Source organism: Hypomesus nipponensis, chromosome 10 (assembly GCF_054491055.1).
Source record: "Hypomesus nipponensis isolate SF chromosome 10, ASM5449105v1, whole genome shotgun sequence".
NCBI classification, from domain to species: domain Eukaryota; kingdom Metazoa; phylum Chordata; class Actinopteri; order Osmeriformes; family Osmeridae; genus Hypomesus; species Hypomesus nipponensis.
This window is the reverse complement of record NC_140370.1, coordinates 9,065,822-9,081,948: the sequence shown is the minus strand read 5'-3', so window position 1 is coordinate 9,081,948 and position 16,127 is coordinate 9,065,822. Positions and strand designations below refer to the sequence as shown.

At 40.9% G+C, this 16,127-nt stretch overlaps 2 protein-coding genes and 1 long non-coding RNA gene across 5 annotated transcripts; 2 read left to right on the top strand and 1 right to left on the bottom strand.

Annotated features, from left to right (window-relative positions):
- The first annotated feature begins 1,945 nt into the window (after positions 1-1,945).
- cavin4a (caveolae associated protein 4a) lies at positions 1,946-8,476 on the top strand. Its single transcript, XM_084708188.1, has 2 exons — positions 1,946-2,556; positions 5,740-8,476. Exons 1-2 carry the CDS (start codon positions 2,179-2,181, stop codon positions 6,379-6,381), a joined length of 1,020 nt encoding a protein of 339 aa, XP_084564314.1. The 5' UTR covers positions 1,946-2,178; the 3' UTR covers positions 6,382-8,476.
- Positions 8,477-11,458: 2,982 nt separating this feature from the next.
- Positions 11,459-12,710, bottom strand: LOC146271537 (uncharacterized). The gene is made up of 3 exons (XR_014767143.1): positions 12,608-12,710; positions 12,321-12,439; positions 11,459-11,704 (listed from the first exon to the last, which is right to left on the bottom strand). It is a non-coding gene; the product is annotated as an uncharacterized LOC146271537 (long non-coding RNA).
- Positions 12,336-16,061, top strand: ift57 (intraflagellar transport 57 homolog (Chlamydomonas)). Of its 3 annotated transcripts, none has more exons than XM_084707340.1 (12): positions 12,336-12,496; positions 12,904-13,078; positions 13,205-13,379; positions 13,502-13,620; positions 13,771-13,861; positions 13,994-14,065; positions 14,198-14,320; positions 14,437-14,508; positions 14,674-14,805; positions 14,924-14,986; positions 15,242-15,308; positions 15,636-16,061. In XM_084707340.1, the coding sequence occupies exons 2-12, from the start codon at positions 12,924-12,926 to the stop codon at positions 15,812-15,814; spliced, it is 1,248 nt and encodes a 415-aa protein (XP_084563466.1). In that variant the 5' UTR covers positions 12,336-12,496; positions 12,904-12,923; the 3' UTR covers positions 15,815-16,061. The 3 variants fall into 3 exon arrangements, with proteins under 3 accessions (XP_084563466.1, XP_084563468.1, XP_084563467.1); XM_084707342.1 differs by lacking the exon at positions 12,336-12,496 and adding an exon at positions 12,524-12,545; XM_084707341.1 differs by lacking the exon at positions 12,336-12,496 and adding an exon at positions 12,571-12,725.
- The last annotated feature ends 66 nt before the right edge of the window (positions 16,062-16,127 follow it).

The window sequence follows — 16,127 nt, the reverse complement described above, 5'->3', positions numbered from 1 at the left end:
TCAACCATGATTTTTTAACCAACAAGTACATATTATTTACTGGTCATTTCTACTAAACGCTGCATTTTACCTTAAAAGTTAAACCATACAGGACATTTTTTGTCTTCATATCTAACCAACGTGTATAGCCAATATGGAGTGTAGTTGGTGTGCGTTTGTGTGTATGACTGGAGTGTGTTTGTCGTATGACTGCAGTGACAGAGATGAATGAGATGACCTTCTCTCCACCAATGTGACTGGCCACCAAAGATGCTTCTTTCCACTCTGCAAAAAATGGATAATGGCTTATCTGCTGTTCTTCCAATAAAGAGAGATACGGTCTAAACACTGTGGCATCTGTCTGGTCCCACACAAGTACATCATCCTCCCCATTCCCCTCCCCATTGAAAAATTTTACTCCACCCCCATTCAATAATTGTGTCTGTATCAAATTGGGACAACCAAGGATAGACATGGCCTATAGCAATATAATCGGAACCCCCCATAAATTCCCTCACTCACCCCTTCCCAGTTCAAACCACAGGAAGAGAGGAGTTTGATCATTAATTGGCACTCATATATAATTTAAATTACTGGATTCTAGAAGCATGAATGAGGTCAAAATGTCTCAGCACTCATGATGAAAATAGACCAAAGTGAGGCTGTGTTGTGGTGACTGGAAAGGTATGTGAGGTGGGAGGGCTATAAAGATATGTTTTTTATTGGGGTCTTGGGAGGGGGGAGTGGGGGGGGTAGGCTCAGACACAGCTCCTGTGTAATTATAGATGGGTGTGTGTGTGTGGGGAGGGGGGGGGGTTTAGGCGCTGAGGCAGCTGCTGGCTTCAGTTGAGGCGATTCCCCTCTTGAGGGATGGGTGAGGAACAGGAACTTGCTCTCTGATTGGGGGAGGGTGCTATAGTGCAGGAAGAAGGGGGGCTGTAAGGTGAGGTTGGGGGGGGCAGAGGTTTGTCTCAACCCACTAGTTTCAGAGGGAGGTGGTGGGGCGCTCACTCTCTGACCTTTTGACTGAGAGGAAATCAATGGAGATAGGACCTCTGGGCAAGGCAGGGGCATGTGAGCTTATAACAAATGGATGGTAAAGGAACAGTAGAAAAATGAGATGGTTTAGAGGCAGGACAGGACTTAAAACAATTAATTATTGTTCCAATTTATTTGACTGAAACTGTTCCTGTCTGGAACACAAGTAGTGAATTTACAGTTCAAGGAATGATCAGATGACCTATAGATATTTCAGTAAAAAGGTTGAGTGCATTTCTTATTGAAGTTGTGTGCTTGTAATATTAGAAGGGGTTTGAGCACAATGGGAATTTGAGTTTCAATTGAAAGTGTTATAAGTGACTTATCGTAAATCTGCCCACAATGAGCACTTTGAACAAACAGCTGTTTAGTGATGTCAATGAAATGGCCCCACTTTAATACTTTAATACTCCACTGTAGTAGAAGGTAGTGAGTGTACAACAGAAAGGGACTCTGATCTCACTCTCATCCCATGTGTGGACTCTGCTGCCCTGGGGAATGTAAAAAGGCCGACACTACAACGTTTAATCCTCATCATTTCAGCAATGTGTGTAACCATGGCTGGCAACCACAGCACTGTCTTTCCGTCTGTCATTAGCACACTTCAGATGGACACTAAAGTTGGTGCTGAAATACATAACACGCAGCTGCATACACATATGTCTAAAGGCGATAGCACCACTTGTTGAATAGAAAATGATGAATTATTGGGAGTCTCACCGAGTGGGCAGGAAGGGAGTTTCTATCATCCCCTTCTTTGCATCTTCCCAAAATGTCGTAAGTGTCAACTTACCAAATGAGTATTTATATCTGCATGGTGTGTACTGGCATTGCTGCACCCCTTTCTCTCTCCAGCACCCCCCCCCCCCCCCGCCCCCAGGTCTGATTGCTGGGAACAGGTCCACTCTTGATCCTGTGCTCTAGACCTGAGTTGGGTTACTGCGGAAGGGAGTCGCCTCTCTCTGGTGTCTGAACCAGCAACCCCCATGGTGCAGCAGCCCTCTGTGCTCATTATAATAAAATCCAAGACCATCAACTTCTTGGCACAGCCCCTGTGAGAAGTTGTACTTTCTGCAACACACCGACTGATCCGCTCCAAACCTTTCGAGAGACACTTTAACGTTTCTTCTGAGACGTTTCGCTTTCGTCCGAGACGCTTCCATGGATCACAAGCTGGAGGTTCTGGGGGTGGAGGATGAGGCCGGAAACCCCATCAGTGCCCTCACCATCCTGTCCCTGCTGGAGCGGGTGGCGGGCATCATCGACAACGTTCAGTCTGGCCAGCAGCGCATGGAGGAACGCCAGTTGGACCTGGAGACCAACATCAAGGCCATCCAGGGCGACGTGCTGAAGCTGGCCAAGGAGCACGGCTCCACCAGCGGCACGGTGGAGAAGCTGCTGCAGAAGACACGCAAGGTCAGCGCCAACGTTAAGGAGGTGCGCACACGCGTGGAGAAGCAGAATTCCCGCGTCAAGAAGGTGGAGGTCACACAGGAGGAACTCCTGACTCGCAACAAGTTCCGCGTCGTCATCTATCAGGTAACTTTTCGGCCAGTGGGTTTGAATAAAATGGCACATCAAATATGACAGGCAAGCTAACAGTTGTCAAAAACTGGCAATTACATTTCTAGAATAAACACAAATTCAGTTGTAAAGATCATATTTTTATGGAGTTCATGTGTGACCCCAAGTAGCAACCCCTTCTTTGAAGTAATGCAATTTAGGGAAGGTGTAGTGACTTGGTTCTAGCGGGTCAGAAGCAGGAGATTCACCTCATGCCCCATAGGACTCAAGCTATCTTTAGCGTAGTTATTCATTGTGGGGGACTTCCATTAATCAGAGCTGACACCTTGTGTTTAAGAACTGGACACCACTTGAGAGCCTGTCTCTTCAAATTACTGGTTTCACTTCTGGTTTCTTGTCTGAAAGTTCGGACTAATGTTTACCCAGATTGCAGAGTGCCATCAAGTCAACTGACTGACTACAAAACAGTAACTTTTGCACATATAGAACATATCTAAAACACCATACACTACACTCCTTAAGCATTGGTTTTGTTACAGTCGAGAATAGAAAGCTGCCATAGACAAACCCTCTGGTCTGAAGTAAAAATAGGAGATCGAGCTCTTATTTAAAAGACTTCCTGACTTTATAATAGTAATGAGAGCACTCTGTGCTTTCCCCTGGAAGCAGCTGCTGTGTGTCCCTGACAGAGTGGCCTATTCTGGGAGACATGGCATGCTACCCACTGCCAGTGGGGACACGATAAACTGGCATCGAAAATAAGGTTCTGCCGTGCCCTTCTGATGTGAAGAGATGACACCGGCCAACATCTGTGACCCACCAATGGGTCAGTCTCTCAGTAGGCAATGGAGAGGGCTATTCCGCCATTAAGGAACAGTTCCCAAAAGTCATATTAATTCATTGTGAAATAATGAATAATGTGGGCTAGCAAATAGCTAATTCCACGGTATGATCCCATACCGTGGAAATGAATGGGGCATAATGGGTCTCTATTACTAAATGTGGTCTGTAACATTTGATGTCATTTGATCTTCTTAATGTGCCTCTGGGCCTTTTATGTTACAGATAGGTCTAGTCATTTAGTTACACCATTAGTTTGATGGAAAACCATTAAACTTGACTAAACTTTAAGGCTGTAGGTTAGATTTTGTAAGGGATTTTTTGGGGGAGCTAATTATAATAGTAGGCCTGTATTACCGCAAATAGTCTACATACTGTTTTAATTACAAGCCTAGTGATCATTTAGAGAGTTGAACAGTACAGCGAATCTCATCTTGCCTGAAAGAGAGACAGACTTAGTGTAGGATTTCAACATGACTAATTTGCTGTCAGTTATTCCGAGGGCCCGTCTTGCTGGGCATACATCTCCTAATATAGTGCTTTAGCCCATGACACAGTAATGGCTCTATTGGTTCCATTAGTTAGGAAGCAATGACTGTTCACTGATCCATGGTCAGAAGCATTGGAAAGGCATGGTTAAGGATGAATATGAGGATGCAGCAATCAACATTCACCCTGCATGAACCAGGAAGTAATAGGAAAGAGATAAATGACTTGTTTTATAGTGATTTATAATGAGACTGACATACTTATGACCAGAACAACTGTTGCGGCAAGATAAACAAAAAAGTCTAATAATGTGATCAAACATGTTTAATCATAAATCGCATTGAGCATGTTGTTGAAAGTGAACAACAGAAATGTGGGGTTACATGAATAAACCCTTAAAGACAGCTCCTTTTACTCACCATTAAAAAAAAAACAGAAAAGCCATGCATGAAAAGAAATGGTGCACACTATCAAAAGAACTTTTAAGACACAATAATCCTTCAGCCGAATATAGCGGAATAATTGAATGTACCTATACTTGAGTTCATGAAACCATGCCAACGGTGTTAACAACAAAATCAACCTTGAGCCTTCAGTTGAAGGCTCTATCATCAGATGGACTGTCGCACTGATCGATCAACATAAATAGGGCTCTACTATTATAAAACATTAGTGATAATCAAGTAATGAAATGGATACACATCCTGGTCCATGTTCCCTGGTGGTGTAATTATTGTGTCATCCACAGAGTCTGGGCATGGACCGACGAGTACTCCTTTTGATTAATGACCGTGATCCTGACTGGTGTCTGGGTCTTAATTAGGATTAATTGGGTCTCAGATTCAAAGTCACCTGCAGTACCTAGCAAGTGTAATGTCATTAGAAATAGAGAGAGACGCTACTTAATCAAGAATTCAATTTGCCATAAAAAACACATCCTGAGACTGTCTTATCATGTGACTCTGTGAATGTTGTGCCATGTTTTGTACAGTTCTGTACTGTTTGTTTGCAGGTGACATTTCATAATGCAAAGGAAGTCATTTTGGCTTGTTATAATTAGAAGAATCAATTACATTTTCTATACAAGTTTCTCTCTATGCCATCCATGTCGAGTAAGTCACAGAGAACATCCATTCATAGATTTGATGTGGCTGCTGACAGTCATGATATCTTGTGGTCTGTGTTGAGAAACAGATATCCCCACAGAGAGTGGATGCTTGATACCACTCATGGTATGGCCTGGTTAACGGCATGACATATATAGCACAGCAGAACCTATACTGTTGCAAACTTTATACGCTGCAAGGACAAACTCGAAGACATTTTAGGCATTCAAAAGAACACTGAAAGAAAACCTTTTCGTTTTTCTTTTACCAGAAAATGATCAGTGGAAAAGACAAAAAACAAAAAACAAACACAGGCTTGTAAAGAGCGTAACAATAAAGATTTCATGGCACTCTCATGAGAAAATTATAAAACCTGGCAACATACAGAATGCAATATCAATAGGGCTCCAACATTTTCTCATAGGAGAGAGTGCAGTGCAATCTGTGAAGATTGCAATGCACGTCTCCTGTTTTTCCATCACATTTGAGACTTTATAGGTCAATCATTCAACCACTGCAATGGATCAGTAGAGAGAGACAGTTCTGACCTCTGACCCCTTCATATTGTTCACATTGGCTGTGACTCCCAATGCCACCCTTATTCTAGGCTAAAAAACACTTTTTACAACCTGAGATATCCTCTGTTAATTCAGTGAGGCGCCAGTTCTAAATGTTTCTTTAAAATAATATAAAACTACATCAAATAAAACACTCAAAACTCCAGTTGACGGTTGTTTTACCAAATGTATTTGCCTTTCTCCAGGGGCAGCATGAGATCCCCTCGGTAGCAGTGACAAAGACTCCCAAGGGAGCCATTGGGATGGAGGCCCTGGAGATTGAACCGGACACCTACGACATCCCCGCCGACATCTCCTCGGATGAGGAGTACATGGTGGTGGAGGAGGCTGACTCGACCAGGGCTACACGCCTGAAAAAGTCTGGTATGAAGGGCATTGAGAGCATCAAGGCTGCCTTCTCCAAGGAGGGCATGACCAAGACCAAGGACAACCTGGGCACCAAATTTCATAACCTGGGCGAAAAGGTGGTGCCACCCGAAAAGAGGGAGAAAATGCACCAGGCTGGCGAACGCCTCAAACAGTCCGGGGAGAGGCTGAAGGAGAACATCGCCAAGAAGGCCCCCACCAAGGAGTCCTTCCGGATCAAGCTAAAGAAGGAAAGGACTGTGGCGGAGGGCCAGGAGGGAGCCGAGGGTGCTGAGGAGGTAGAGGCAGTGACGCCAACCAAGGGAAGGAAAAGTCCAGGAGTCACCTACACCGAGGTGGTGACAGAAACCAAGAGGGAAGGCCCTGTGGAGGAGCCTGCCGCTATCCGGATAGGAGAGGAAGGAAATGTCAGTGTGGAGCCAGTTGATGAGGGGAAGGAGGATGAGTATGAGAGGAAGTAGAAGTCTGCCTGGGATGTGGCTCCAACACACTCAAGTCACTCAATATAAAGGTGGAAAAAAAAGTTGAGCTGCAAGTCAGAGGGTCTGCGATCAAAGACAGACATTTCACTTCATAACTATTTGAAACAAAAAGGTGCTTGGATATAGATTTTGAGCATCCTGAAGGGGTGATGATTTTTGTAACTTGGTCAGTGAATATAACTGGTACAGTAGTTAAAGATAGTATTATTAGTGAGCTTTTACATGTATTTTATTATTTACATTATGGGTCAGATGACGACTTTCAAAAACAGTTTTTTTTCATGGAATAAATTACATTTAAGATGAATTTAAGTGAGGAAGCCAAGATGAACAGCTATGAGTTAGGGTTGACAGGTCCCAAATACCAAGATGTGTAACTGGTGTAAAGAGGTTTCTTTGCAATAAATGTTCAAACAAGTATCCGCAAGTTGGAATGTATTTTAAACACGTTGGCTGGAAAGAGAAAGAAAATGATTAACTAAAGGGGAAAAAAGCTACACAGCTTGCAATTTTATTGAGGATTCTGAATGTCAAGGAAAGTTTTGTATGATATCAATCTTTAATCAGAATGTAAAATGTTGTACATAGCAAAACCATAATCATGAAATCATCAAGACAGATCTCAGCTGGTCTCTGAAGAGTCTGGAAAAGTAAGGCTATATAAAGTTAAATAAACAACAGACTGGGCTCTGTATGTTTAAAATTCATTGATTCACCGGATATCAGTGGTAGATTAGTGAATTAGTATAATACATTGCTGTGGTTGATATGTGGTTACAAAGAAGCCACAAATATTGAAAAACTTTCTACAAGGGCAAACACTTGGATTAATAAAGTGTTAGAATTGCATGTATTGTAACTGTAGGTCTGAAATCCCATGGAGAGCTGTTTAAGTTTGAGTTGAGAACAAGTTATTGAAGTTGTCCAAGAAAGTATGCACAGTTTAAGAGTATAGATTCACGTAATATGTGCAGATAATCCTGAAATGCATGTTTTATAGATAGTGTTATTGCTTTATTTTAGGAAAATACAAAGGGAATGATTAATGGTTATTTGTTCTGTTTGTGGCACTAAGACTTGTGCAATAAATTATTGGCCATTTTAATCAATGTTGTTGAATTAATATACTAATATTTACTGATCTTACAGAAGGTTCTCATTTGACAACGTTTACAGTGTGTTTACATCGTCCCGTTCATTACTAAAGTTACTATGGCAATGCAACACCACAGGGAATACAATGTAATCAACAATTGAAATAATTAATCATAAACTGTTATTCAAAAGGGCCTCGACTGTTTATCTACATAATCTTCTGCAGTACTATAACAGATAGATGTTTACAAACTACTGCTCCCAAGCAAATGTGTCTTATTCTGTAAACATCTACTGTACTTGTGAACTGTGATGTGCATTGGCGACCACAGAAAAATATGTTCTTACCCAAATGTTTAGATATGCCATGTTGGTTGGATTTATTCAGTCCATAAGCATTGTCAGGGAGATGCAAAGAGTCATTAATCTGTACCACTAGACAATCATTTAATTTGACAAAATACTTCCTTTCTCATAAGTTATAAGATTTTGTTTTTGTTTTGGCAACCCCTAATAACCTTCTTATATTATTGTTCAGGTTTTATTTAAATCAACATGAAACACTGTAGGAATGAGCTGTTCTATAATTACAATACTTTCAATTGTCACATTTTCTATGTCCATTGGGAAGATCTCTTCTTTCATGGCTATGCAGAATATACAGACTTTTATAATAAAATGCACATTTATATGTATGAACAGTAAATGTGCAAATTTGGTATAAAATCTTGGGCTGGTTTGAGGTGTACTGTAACCTAACATTAGTTTTTCCTTCAAGATTAAGTGGAATGAAATGTCCTGCCTGCTAGTTTTGATTTAATAGGGCTTACTATATGAAGGATAGATGGTATTGTATCTTTGTGATTTTGTGTATGCTTTAATGACAACAAGCAAGAACTGCCATTGATGTGCACTGTACAAGCAGATCTGACGGTTCATTATGGCTTTGTTTTTGTATAAATAAATGTAAAATGCAGTAGTCAACTCTCATGGGAATTATTATAAAAGCTTCTCTTCACAATCTTTGCAAATGTTACTAATCAACTGGAAGCCTATTAAATTATAATATTTGCAAATGTCTAGTGACAGATTGAACCGAAGTCCCAAATGACTTGCTTGTGCATTCTCATAACAGCCTGCCAGTCGCACCTATGGTTTAAATTAAAATCACAAACTTGATGTAGATTGGAGCAAAGCAAGAACCGTCAACTGAGTCAGCAGTGTCCTCAAGATTCACTTTTCCACCTGCATTAAGATGGAAATGAAATGCCAGTCATTCTGCGACTTGGAGGGGAATTTACTGTGCAAGTCCATATTAAGCAGAGAGGTCAGAGTGGCAGTTTGTCAGTATAAATATTGGCCTGAAGCAAATACTCTCCTATTTCCTGTCACAGCGACTGTGCTAATGAATTCCACAAAAATCTTCAATACATTCTTATCATTACAGAATCTACAATTTAAGCATTAAAAAAATGTATATGGAATCCAGTGCATTCAAGCTAAATCATCATTATTGGCATTAATGTAAAAAACTAACAGCCATGCAATTCTATCAGAAAGTCACTTTCTGTGCTTCTGTTCCTTAAGGCTCTCAACAATAGCTTCAACACAATTGGTTTGCTGGATCAGACATGCCACATATCTTGCATGTGCAGTGGAGCCTGGAAGAGGTTTAAGGACATTAATTCAAGCTCTGTGTGGGTTGTCAGCTGTTGGGTCTAATTTCAGGGACTCTTTTTATAGCTCCTGCAATCTCGGAAAGGTGAAACCACCGCCGCCTGTACCTCTTCACTCCTACTGTACAAATGATTGCATAAATATGTACACCTGTGCTTCACAAGTTCCAGGTTGTCAAAGCAACCAATATCATCAAAAAGAGATCAAAGATAAGGTCAATCATCTGAACTTCTATTTTCAGAGTGATTGCATTTATCTTAATCTATTTAGTTTGCATTAACCTACAGTCCCAGATTTTAGGCCCTCCAGCAATCTGTGGAAAATAAATGAGCTCTTGGCTAATTCAAGTGTCCTGTCAAAATGAGTGGGCCTCTCGATTCATGTGGCTTTGTGAATACTAGATCTTCTCTGGATAAACTAAATAATTAAGTATGTTACTTGCAATCACTGTCTTTGTTTCTCCCCAATATGTGATATTATATGTGATATATCAGATTCATGTCAAATATATATAATATATAATATTTTATATTCTATAGAGCTTTACTAGATTTACTGATGGACTGATAATTTGTGTGTCAGTGTCTAACCTCCTTGTTTTGGATGCAGAGGTTAGTTGTGTTTGATCCCACATACAGTACAATTATGATTTCTAAACTGTCTTGAAAATATTCATATTAAACCTACCGAACAGACATTCTCTACTGCACCAGGGTCAGGATTTGAGGCAAGCTATGAAACGATTTTTGCAAGGAGGATTAGAGCCACTGGAATACAGTGGGGTCAGCTGGTAATAAGGAGAAGTTTCATTCTGCTTTTAGCAGCTTGTTGATTGAAGCATTTGAGGCTGTAAGGAACCCCAGTGTCAGTTAATGTTTTCATGTGTAGGAGTTTCAGCCCAGGGTTCCAATCACATTTCAATTAAGATGGAGTTTCTACTGCCAGATGGGGTTCATGCCTCCAGACAGTGAACTCTTTACAGAGGACCGAGACCCTTTCAATTTGCACTCAACATATCCAAGAGGTATACAGTGAAATACTGACTCAAAAATGAAGGCCATTTGGTGTTGATTAAAGCAAGGAAAGGGAATGTTTAAAATAAGAGGCGCCGCACAGGTCTGCGTAGAGGAGGATCATAAAAGCCTACTTGAACAAAAAGGTCCATTATCTTCAGAACAACTCGAAAGGGTTCAAGCAGCAAATGAAAGCTGTTCCTGTTCTTCATTATTCGCTAACCCTCCACATCCTCCCTCACGCCCCTGCGGGAATGCAGCTTAGAACAGGGCGCTCATTACAGTGTCAGTCAGGTTGAGCTGTGCATCCACCTGTCTGTCCTCCCAATTACCTCTCTATCGAACACCCCACACAATACTGTCAGACTCTAGAGGGAATAGTCTTGAAATTGACATGTTTGCTGGCAGGCAAGAGCCTGTAATCAGAGTGCTGAAAGGAAGTGGCCAGGTTTCCAATATCTTCAGTATGTTTAATGCTGCTGAAAAAGACATGCTCATATGCGGCAGACACTAGTGTGTTTAGAGACTTCCACCCACGGTGTTTGTACAGACACAATGTAGTCAGTTGACTCTAGTATGGAACTGATCATCTGATGCTTGATTTAACGGACATACGTTAGCAGCTACTGGCTTTAGAGATGTGTGTTGTGTGAGATGTGTGTGAGATGTGTGTTGTGTGAGATGTGTGTTGTGTGAGATGTGTGTGAGATATGTGTTGTGTGAGATGTGTTTTGTGTGAGATGTGTGTTGTGTGAGATGTGTGTGAGATATGTGTTGTGTGAGATGTGTGTCCCTCTCCATCCTGATCCTAGTTAATGCTTCTTAATGCAACAGTGGTTCTACAACACGTCTGATTCATCCTTCATTCAGTATTCATGGCACAATTACTGGACTGATTTTAATATGTTATTCACATACTGATTTTGTCTACAATGACGCAGAGTTGTTGCACGTGTGCAATAATAATTGTCTTGTAAAAAAAAAAAAAATCATTATATACCTATCTGCTGAACTGGCATAACAATTCAATTGCATCTCTTACAAAGCTTTTATTTTGCTTGTCCACGTATATAGACGCAGTCAGCCCACAAGTCTGCACACAGCAAGCTGTCTGCCAACCATTCACGCAAGTCCTGCCACTCAAACATCAGTCACCAGGGGAGCACCTGTGTGTGTATACCGACATGGACCAGCATGCAGATCAAACACACACACCCCTCCCTCCTCCCATCTCCTCATCCGGCAAGCCCTGCTTAACAGCAGGAGTGCGCTCCAACATGAATTATTAACTGGCAGAAACACATCCTAGCCCAATAGAGTCTGGCTTTGACATATCATATAGGTTGAGAGTGTGCATGCTTTTGTGTGTGTTTGTTTGGGTTATTTGATGGATGGAAAGGTGCACAAGGTCTAGTGTACTAAGGTACCAGTGAAATTGCATGATTCTATAATGCCATGTGCAGTCATGCATGCAGCTGTGCTCCACTGGAAACGTCCATCTTAGAAAGAGAAAGAGACTGCAGGAGAGAGAGCAAGACAGATAAATAAAGAGAAACAGGAGAAAGAATTTGAGACCAAGAGAGCAAAAGAGCAAGAGAGAAGCCAGACAGAACCAGAATTCAAAATCTCTTGTGATACACTTTTCTTGCGACAGATAATTATAATGGTAACCTCAACCAAAAAATGCTTGTTTTTATGTATTTTACATTGAATTCATTTTCTCCTCCAAAATACATGGCCATCACCATCAAACTGTTAAAATACATTCATCAACTCAACTACTCTAGTTGTCTAGGGGGAGAACAAGCAGCTGTTTCCCTGAAGGACTTTATTAAAAACTGTATTACCTCTCATTTTGTAGAAAAAAAACTGTATTCTACGTGGGTAGCACTGCAATTATTCATGCCGGAATTACAGACAATTCACATCACTTTGAATATGTGGGATGTGGGAAATCTGGCACTTGATGCATCTCCAAATGATTTATGTAAAAGCATTTGGCCAATTAGGCTGCACTGAGACACTGTAAACATGCATTAGAGCATAGAGTTTGTGCCATATTTCTTTCAACTAAACAGAGCACCTCTTGGTACAAATTTTTATGAATTGGCTTCAAGCTGATAACTCTCTCACCTGCCAAAAACATTTTATATAATAGCAAAAAATAATTTAGAGCTGGTCAAGGTATCCAAAATTAAAAACTCCTCTCCGGTACTGTAGGCGGCGATAGTTTGAATGCAATCCACGAGTAGCTACATGGTGCAGAAAGAGATGGACAAATAGTTGGTCGTTGTCAAAGGGATTCTGAGGTGAGTGAGCAACAGTTCTTCCATCGAAATTAGCTACCTAGTGACCAGAGTAGGTAGCTATCGTCTTATATGTTAAGTACCCCTGCTTCAAAATTAATTTTTGCTACCTACCGAGGGAGCTAGTTACTACAGTAACTGCTTCAACCAACAATTAAACTTAGCTTAAATCATTAGTGCTAGCTAGCTAACATTAGCTACTTCCAACTGGGTTGCTTGACAACGACGGGAGGTAAACATACAAGACCAGCTAGCCTAGCACTAGCAGCTAGCTGGCTAGCTAACATTAGGTTGTTTGGTTTGATGACAGCTTTTCTGATCAGTATCAACATTTAACGCTATATTACGTTACTAAATCCTAAAGAATATTTGGCCTTGGGTTAATTGTCACTGATTTTCTTGTTGCCAAGCTACAAGGCTAAGCGGACAGATGGCAGACGATAGTAGACGAGGAGATGACGATGAAAGGGGTCCTGGAGCAGTTTATCAGATGTTTATGGTCATGGAAGACTTGCTGGACAAATTAAAACTATTGGATTACGAGGAGGAAGTACTTTCAAAGCACAACATGAAAGCGCTCTCGAGGTTAGTACAGTAGAGCCACTGCACTTGTGTTTCGTGTTGTGGAACAAGTGACCAAAACAGTAGTCGCTTTACATTTAAGCTTAAGCATGAACGTTTATTGTTACTGTTATGTGTTCCCCACCGCAGACATTACTTTGCATCCTGTGCTTACACGCCTTCCAATCCAGGCGAGCAATTCTACATGTTTACCATCATCGCCTCTTGGCTCATCAATGAAGCTGGAAGACCATTCGAACAGCCGCAAGAGTACGATGACCCCAACGCCACAGTGTCCAAAATTCTATCAGAGTTGAGAGCTTTTGTAAGTAGTCTACAACTCACAAATTTGTATTTACCACCTTTTTTCAGGTCATGGTTTTGGGCATGGCTGAGGTTTCTGGACATGTCAGATTTGCATTTATAACATTCCTCTTGTTATCGCAGGGTGGTTTGGTGGACTTCCCTCCATCAAAACTCAAAGCAGGTTCAGGGGAACATGTCTGTTATGTACTGGACCGGTTAATAGAGGAGGTTTTGAAGAAGAGGGGTTTTGTCTGGAAAAGGTATGTTGAAGAATAATTGATCACATTTATCTACTGCCATCCCTGTGTCTGCCAATCCTTATCTTGTACAGTCAGACTTAAAACTTTTCTTTACTCTGAGGTCTCAGTGGACTGACGTAAGGTTAATGTGACATTGTATCACTTCCTCAGACCAAACTACCCCACAGAGGAGATGGAGGAAGAGTCAGTGATGGAGGATGATGCTGAACTAACGCTCAGCAAGGTGGAAGACGAGATGGCAGTAGGTATCCCCTTCTAGCTTTCTCAGTTCCATAGCTTATTTTCCTTGGCACTTTTTCTAAATGAATGCAGTCCGGTTTAAAATATATATTTTTAATCTGTCATACTCAATTAAAAAAATGTCTCTACTCAGGATGAACCAGATGACTTTGAAGAAGATGACGTTATGGACCTCGAGGCACTGAAATCAAGGACCAATCCGAGTGTGGGTGCTTTTCAGAAGCAGATTCTATTAAGTTGTGTCAGTGAATGGATTATAATACAATGCCGCTATCTAGTAAATTAATTAAAATGAATACTTTTTTTACTTATTATCTTTTCATTCTTTTTGTTACAGGTAGCCAGCCTGTCTTCAAAGCCTGATGACATATTAGAGTCCAACACAGATGCTGCAGAGTGGAACTTGGAGGTGGAAAGGGTCCTACCACAGCTGAAAGTTACCATCAGAACAGACAACAAGGTTAGGAGTGTTACTGCTTCCAAACATATTTTGGGTAAAAGTCAAAGTAGGATGAAGTTGGCAACAAATTAAACTTCAAAAAATATTTCAGTACTTTTTAAACTTTTTTTTATCAGGACTGGAGGATCCATGTGGACCAAATGCATCAACACAGAGATGGAATTAAATCCTCACTGAAGGAGACCCAGGTGGCCTGAAGCTACATTGTTCCATTGCTATTAACTGAGCAACTAGTCTTTATATAATTTCAAAGATGGACTAAAGATAATTGGACAAGCCAGTAATCCTTTTTTTCAGCGAGGTGGCACAACGTCTGTCAAGCCTACCACAACTGACCCTTTAATGTTTCCCAGGGCTACCTGGACAAGCTGCAGGAGGAGATAGGGAAGACATTGGAGAAGGTGGGCAGCAGAGAGAAATACATCAACAACCAGCTGGAGCACCTCATTCAGGAGTACCGCAGTGCTCAGTCTAAACTTAGTGAGGTAAACACCCAGGATCTCTTCCTGTTAGTGATTGCTAACCTAGAAATAGATATCTACTCTCTGGTCTTACATATAGGTTCAGGCAGGTATTGTGTCTAAGGTGTGTTTTTCTTCCCAGGCTAAGGAGCGCTATCAGCAGGGAAGTGGTGGAGTCACTGAGAGAACCAGAGAGCTGGCAGAGGTTGGAGAACATGTTAATATAAGTTGGCAATTTCTGTTAATGCTAGTATTACATCATTTTACATACAGTGTACAGTGGCCTCACTCTCTTAAATGTTCAATTGAAACCTGTCATACTAGTTTACTGTGTCTCACAATAGACAAAACACCAGTATAATCACCCTTAACAGTATACATTTCAAGATCAAGCACTTGGAGGTAGGGTCCTTTCCCACATTAGAATTCTAAATCAATGGTTGTGATGCCTGTTTTCCAGATTACAGAGGAGCTGGATAAAGTGAAGCAGGAGATGGAGGAGAAGGGCAGCAGTATGTCAGACGGAGGTGAGACTCCTGGACTGTCCACCACTATGTCTAGTTGGAATGACTCCTACTGTAAAGTTATGACAGTTATTTGTTAAGTATCCTTAACCTGTCCAGGGTGCAAGTAATATGAAGTAATAACCTATCCTGGTTAAATTATATATTTTTTGGGGGGGGTCATTGAGTAATTGAAAAACATTAGTAAAATATGTTTGTTACATTTGTAAACTTATAACGACATAGAACAAATTTAGACATAAGGTAAGATTGTTTCTTATATACTGTTATTATATATACACTCAGCTTCATCAACTTTTGCATCTTCCACCTTTAAATGTTGTTTTGCAGCCCCCGTGGTCAAGATCAAACAGAGTCTGACAAAGCTGAAGCAAGAGATTGTTCAGATGGACATTCGCATAGGAGTGGTTGAGCACACACTGCTTCAAGCCAAGCTTAAAGAGAAGTCCAACATGACCAGGGACATGCATGCCACCAACATTCCAGAGCCTGCCATTGGTGCATACTAATGATACCACTCAAACAAACCACGTCGCTCAAATGTATTTACCTGTCTATTATCAGACATCTGAAATAACCATTTATAACCAGTTTTTGTCTTGCAGTTATGTGGTTAAGATGACACAAGCAGTGTTGAGAAGATGGGTGTTTATATATGGTAGCTGAGGATGTTCTGAAGCTCTGTTCTATTTTAAGGATGATTGATTTTGGTTATCTGTACATATTTATAGAAAAAATAAAAATACATTACATTAACTTGATATGTGTGGTGCATGAATATGACAGAATTTTGGTACAATGTTCGATGATTAATTTAAACGT

What these genes read in the sequence shown, in the direction of transcription:
- ift57 (XM_084707340.1), top strand. Translation starts at nt 12,924, where the DNA reads ATGGCAGACGATAGTAGACGAGGAGATGACGATGAAAGGGGTCCTGGA. An exon ending in AACATGAAAGCGCTCTCGAG is followed by an intron (nt 13,079 to 13,204) that starts GTTAGTACAGTA and finishes TCCCCACCGCAG; the next exon opens with ACATTACTTTGCATCCTGTG. An exon ending in AATCAAGGACCAATCCGAGT is followed by an intron (nt 14,066 to 14,197) that starts GTGGGTGCTTTT and finishes TTTTTGTTACAG; the next exon opens with GTAGCCAGCCTGTCTTCAAA.
- cavin4a (XM_084708188.1), top strand. Translation starts at nt 2,179, where the DNA reads ATGGATCACAAGCTGGAGGTTCTGGGGGTGGAGGATGAGGCCGGAAAC. An exon ending in TCCGCGTCGTCATCTATCAG is followed by an intron (nt 2,557 to 5,739) that starts GTAACTTTTCGG and finishes GCCTTTCTCCAG; the next exon opens with GGGCAGCATGAGATCCCCTC.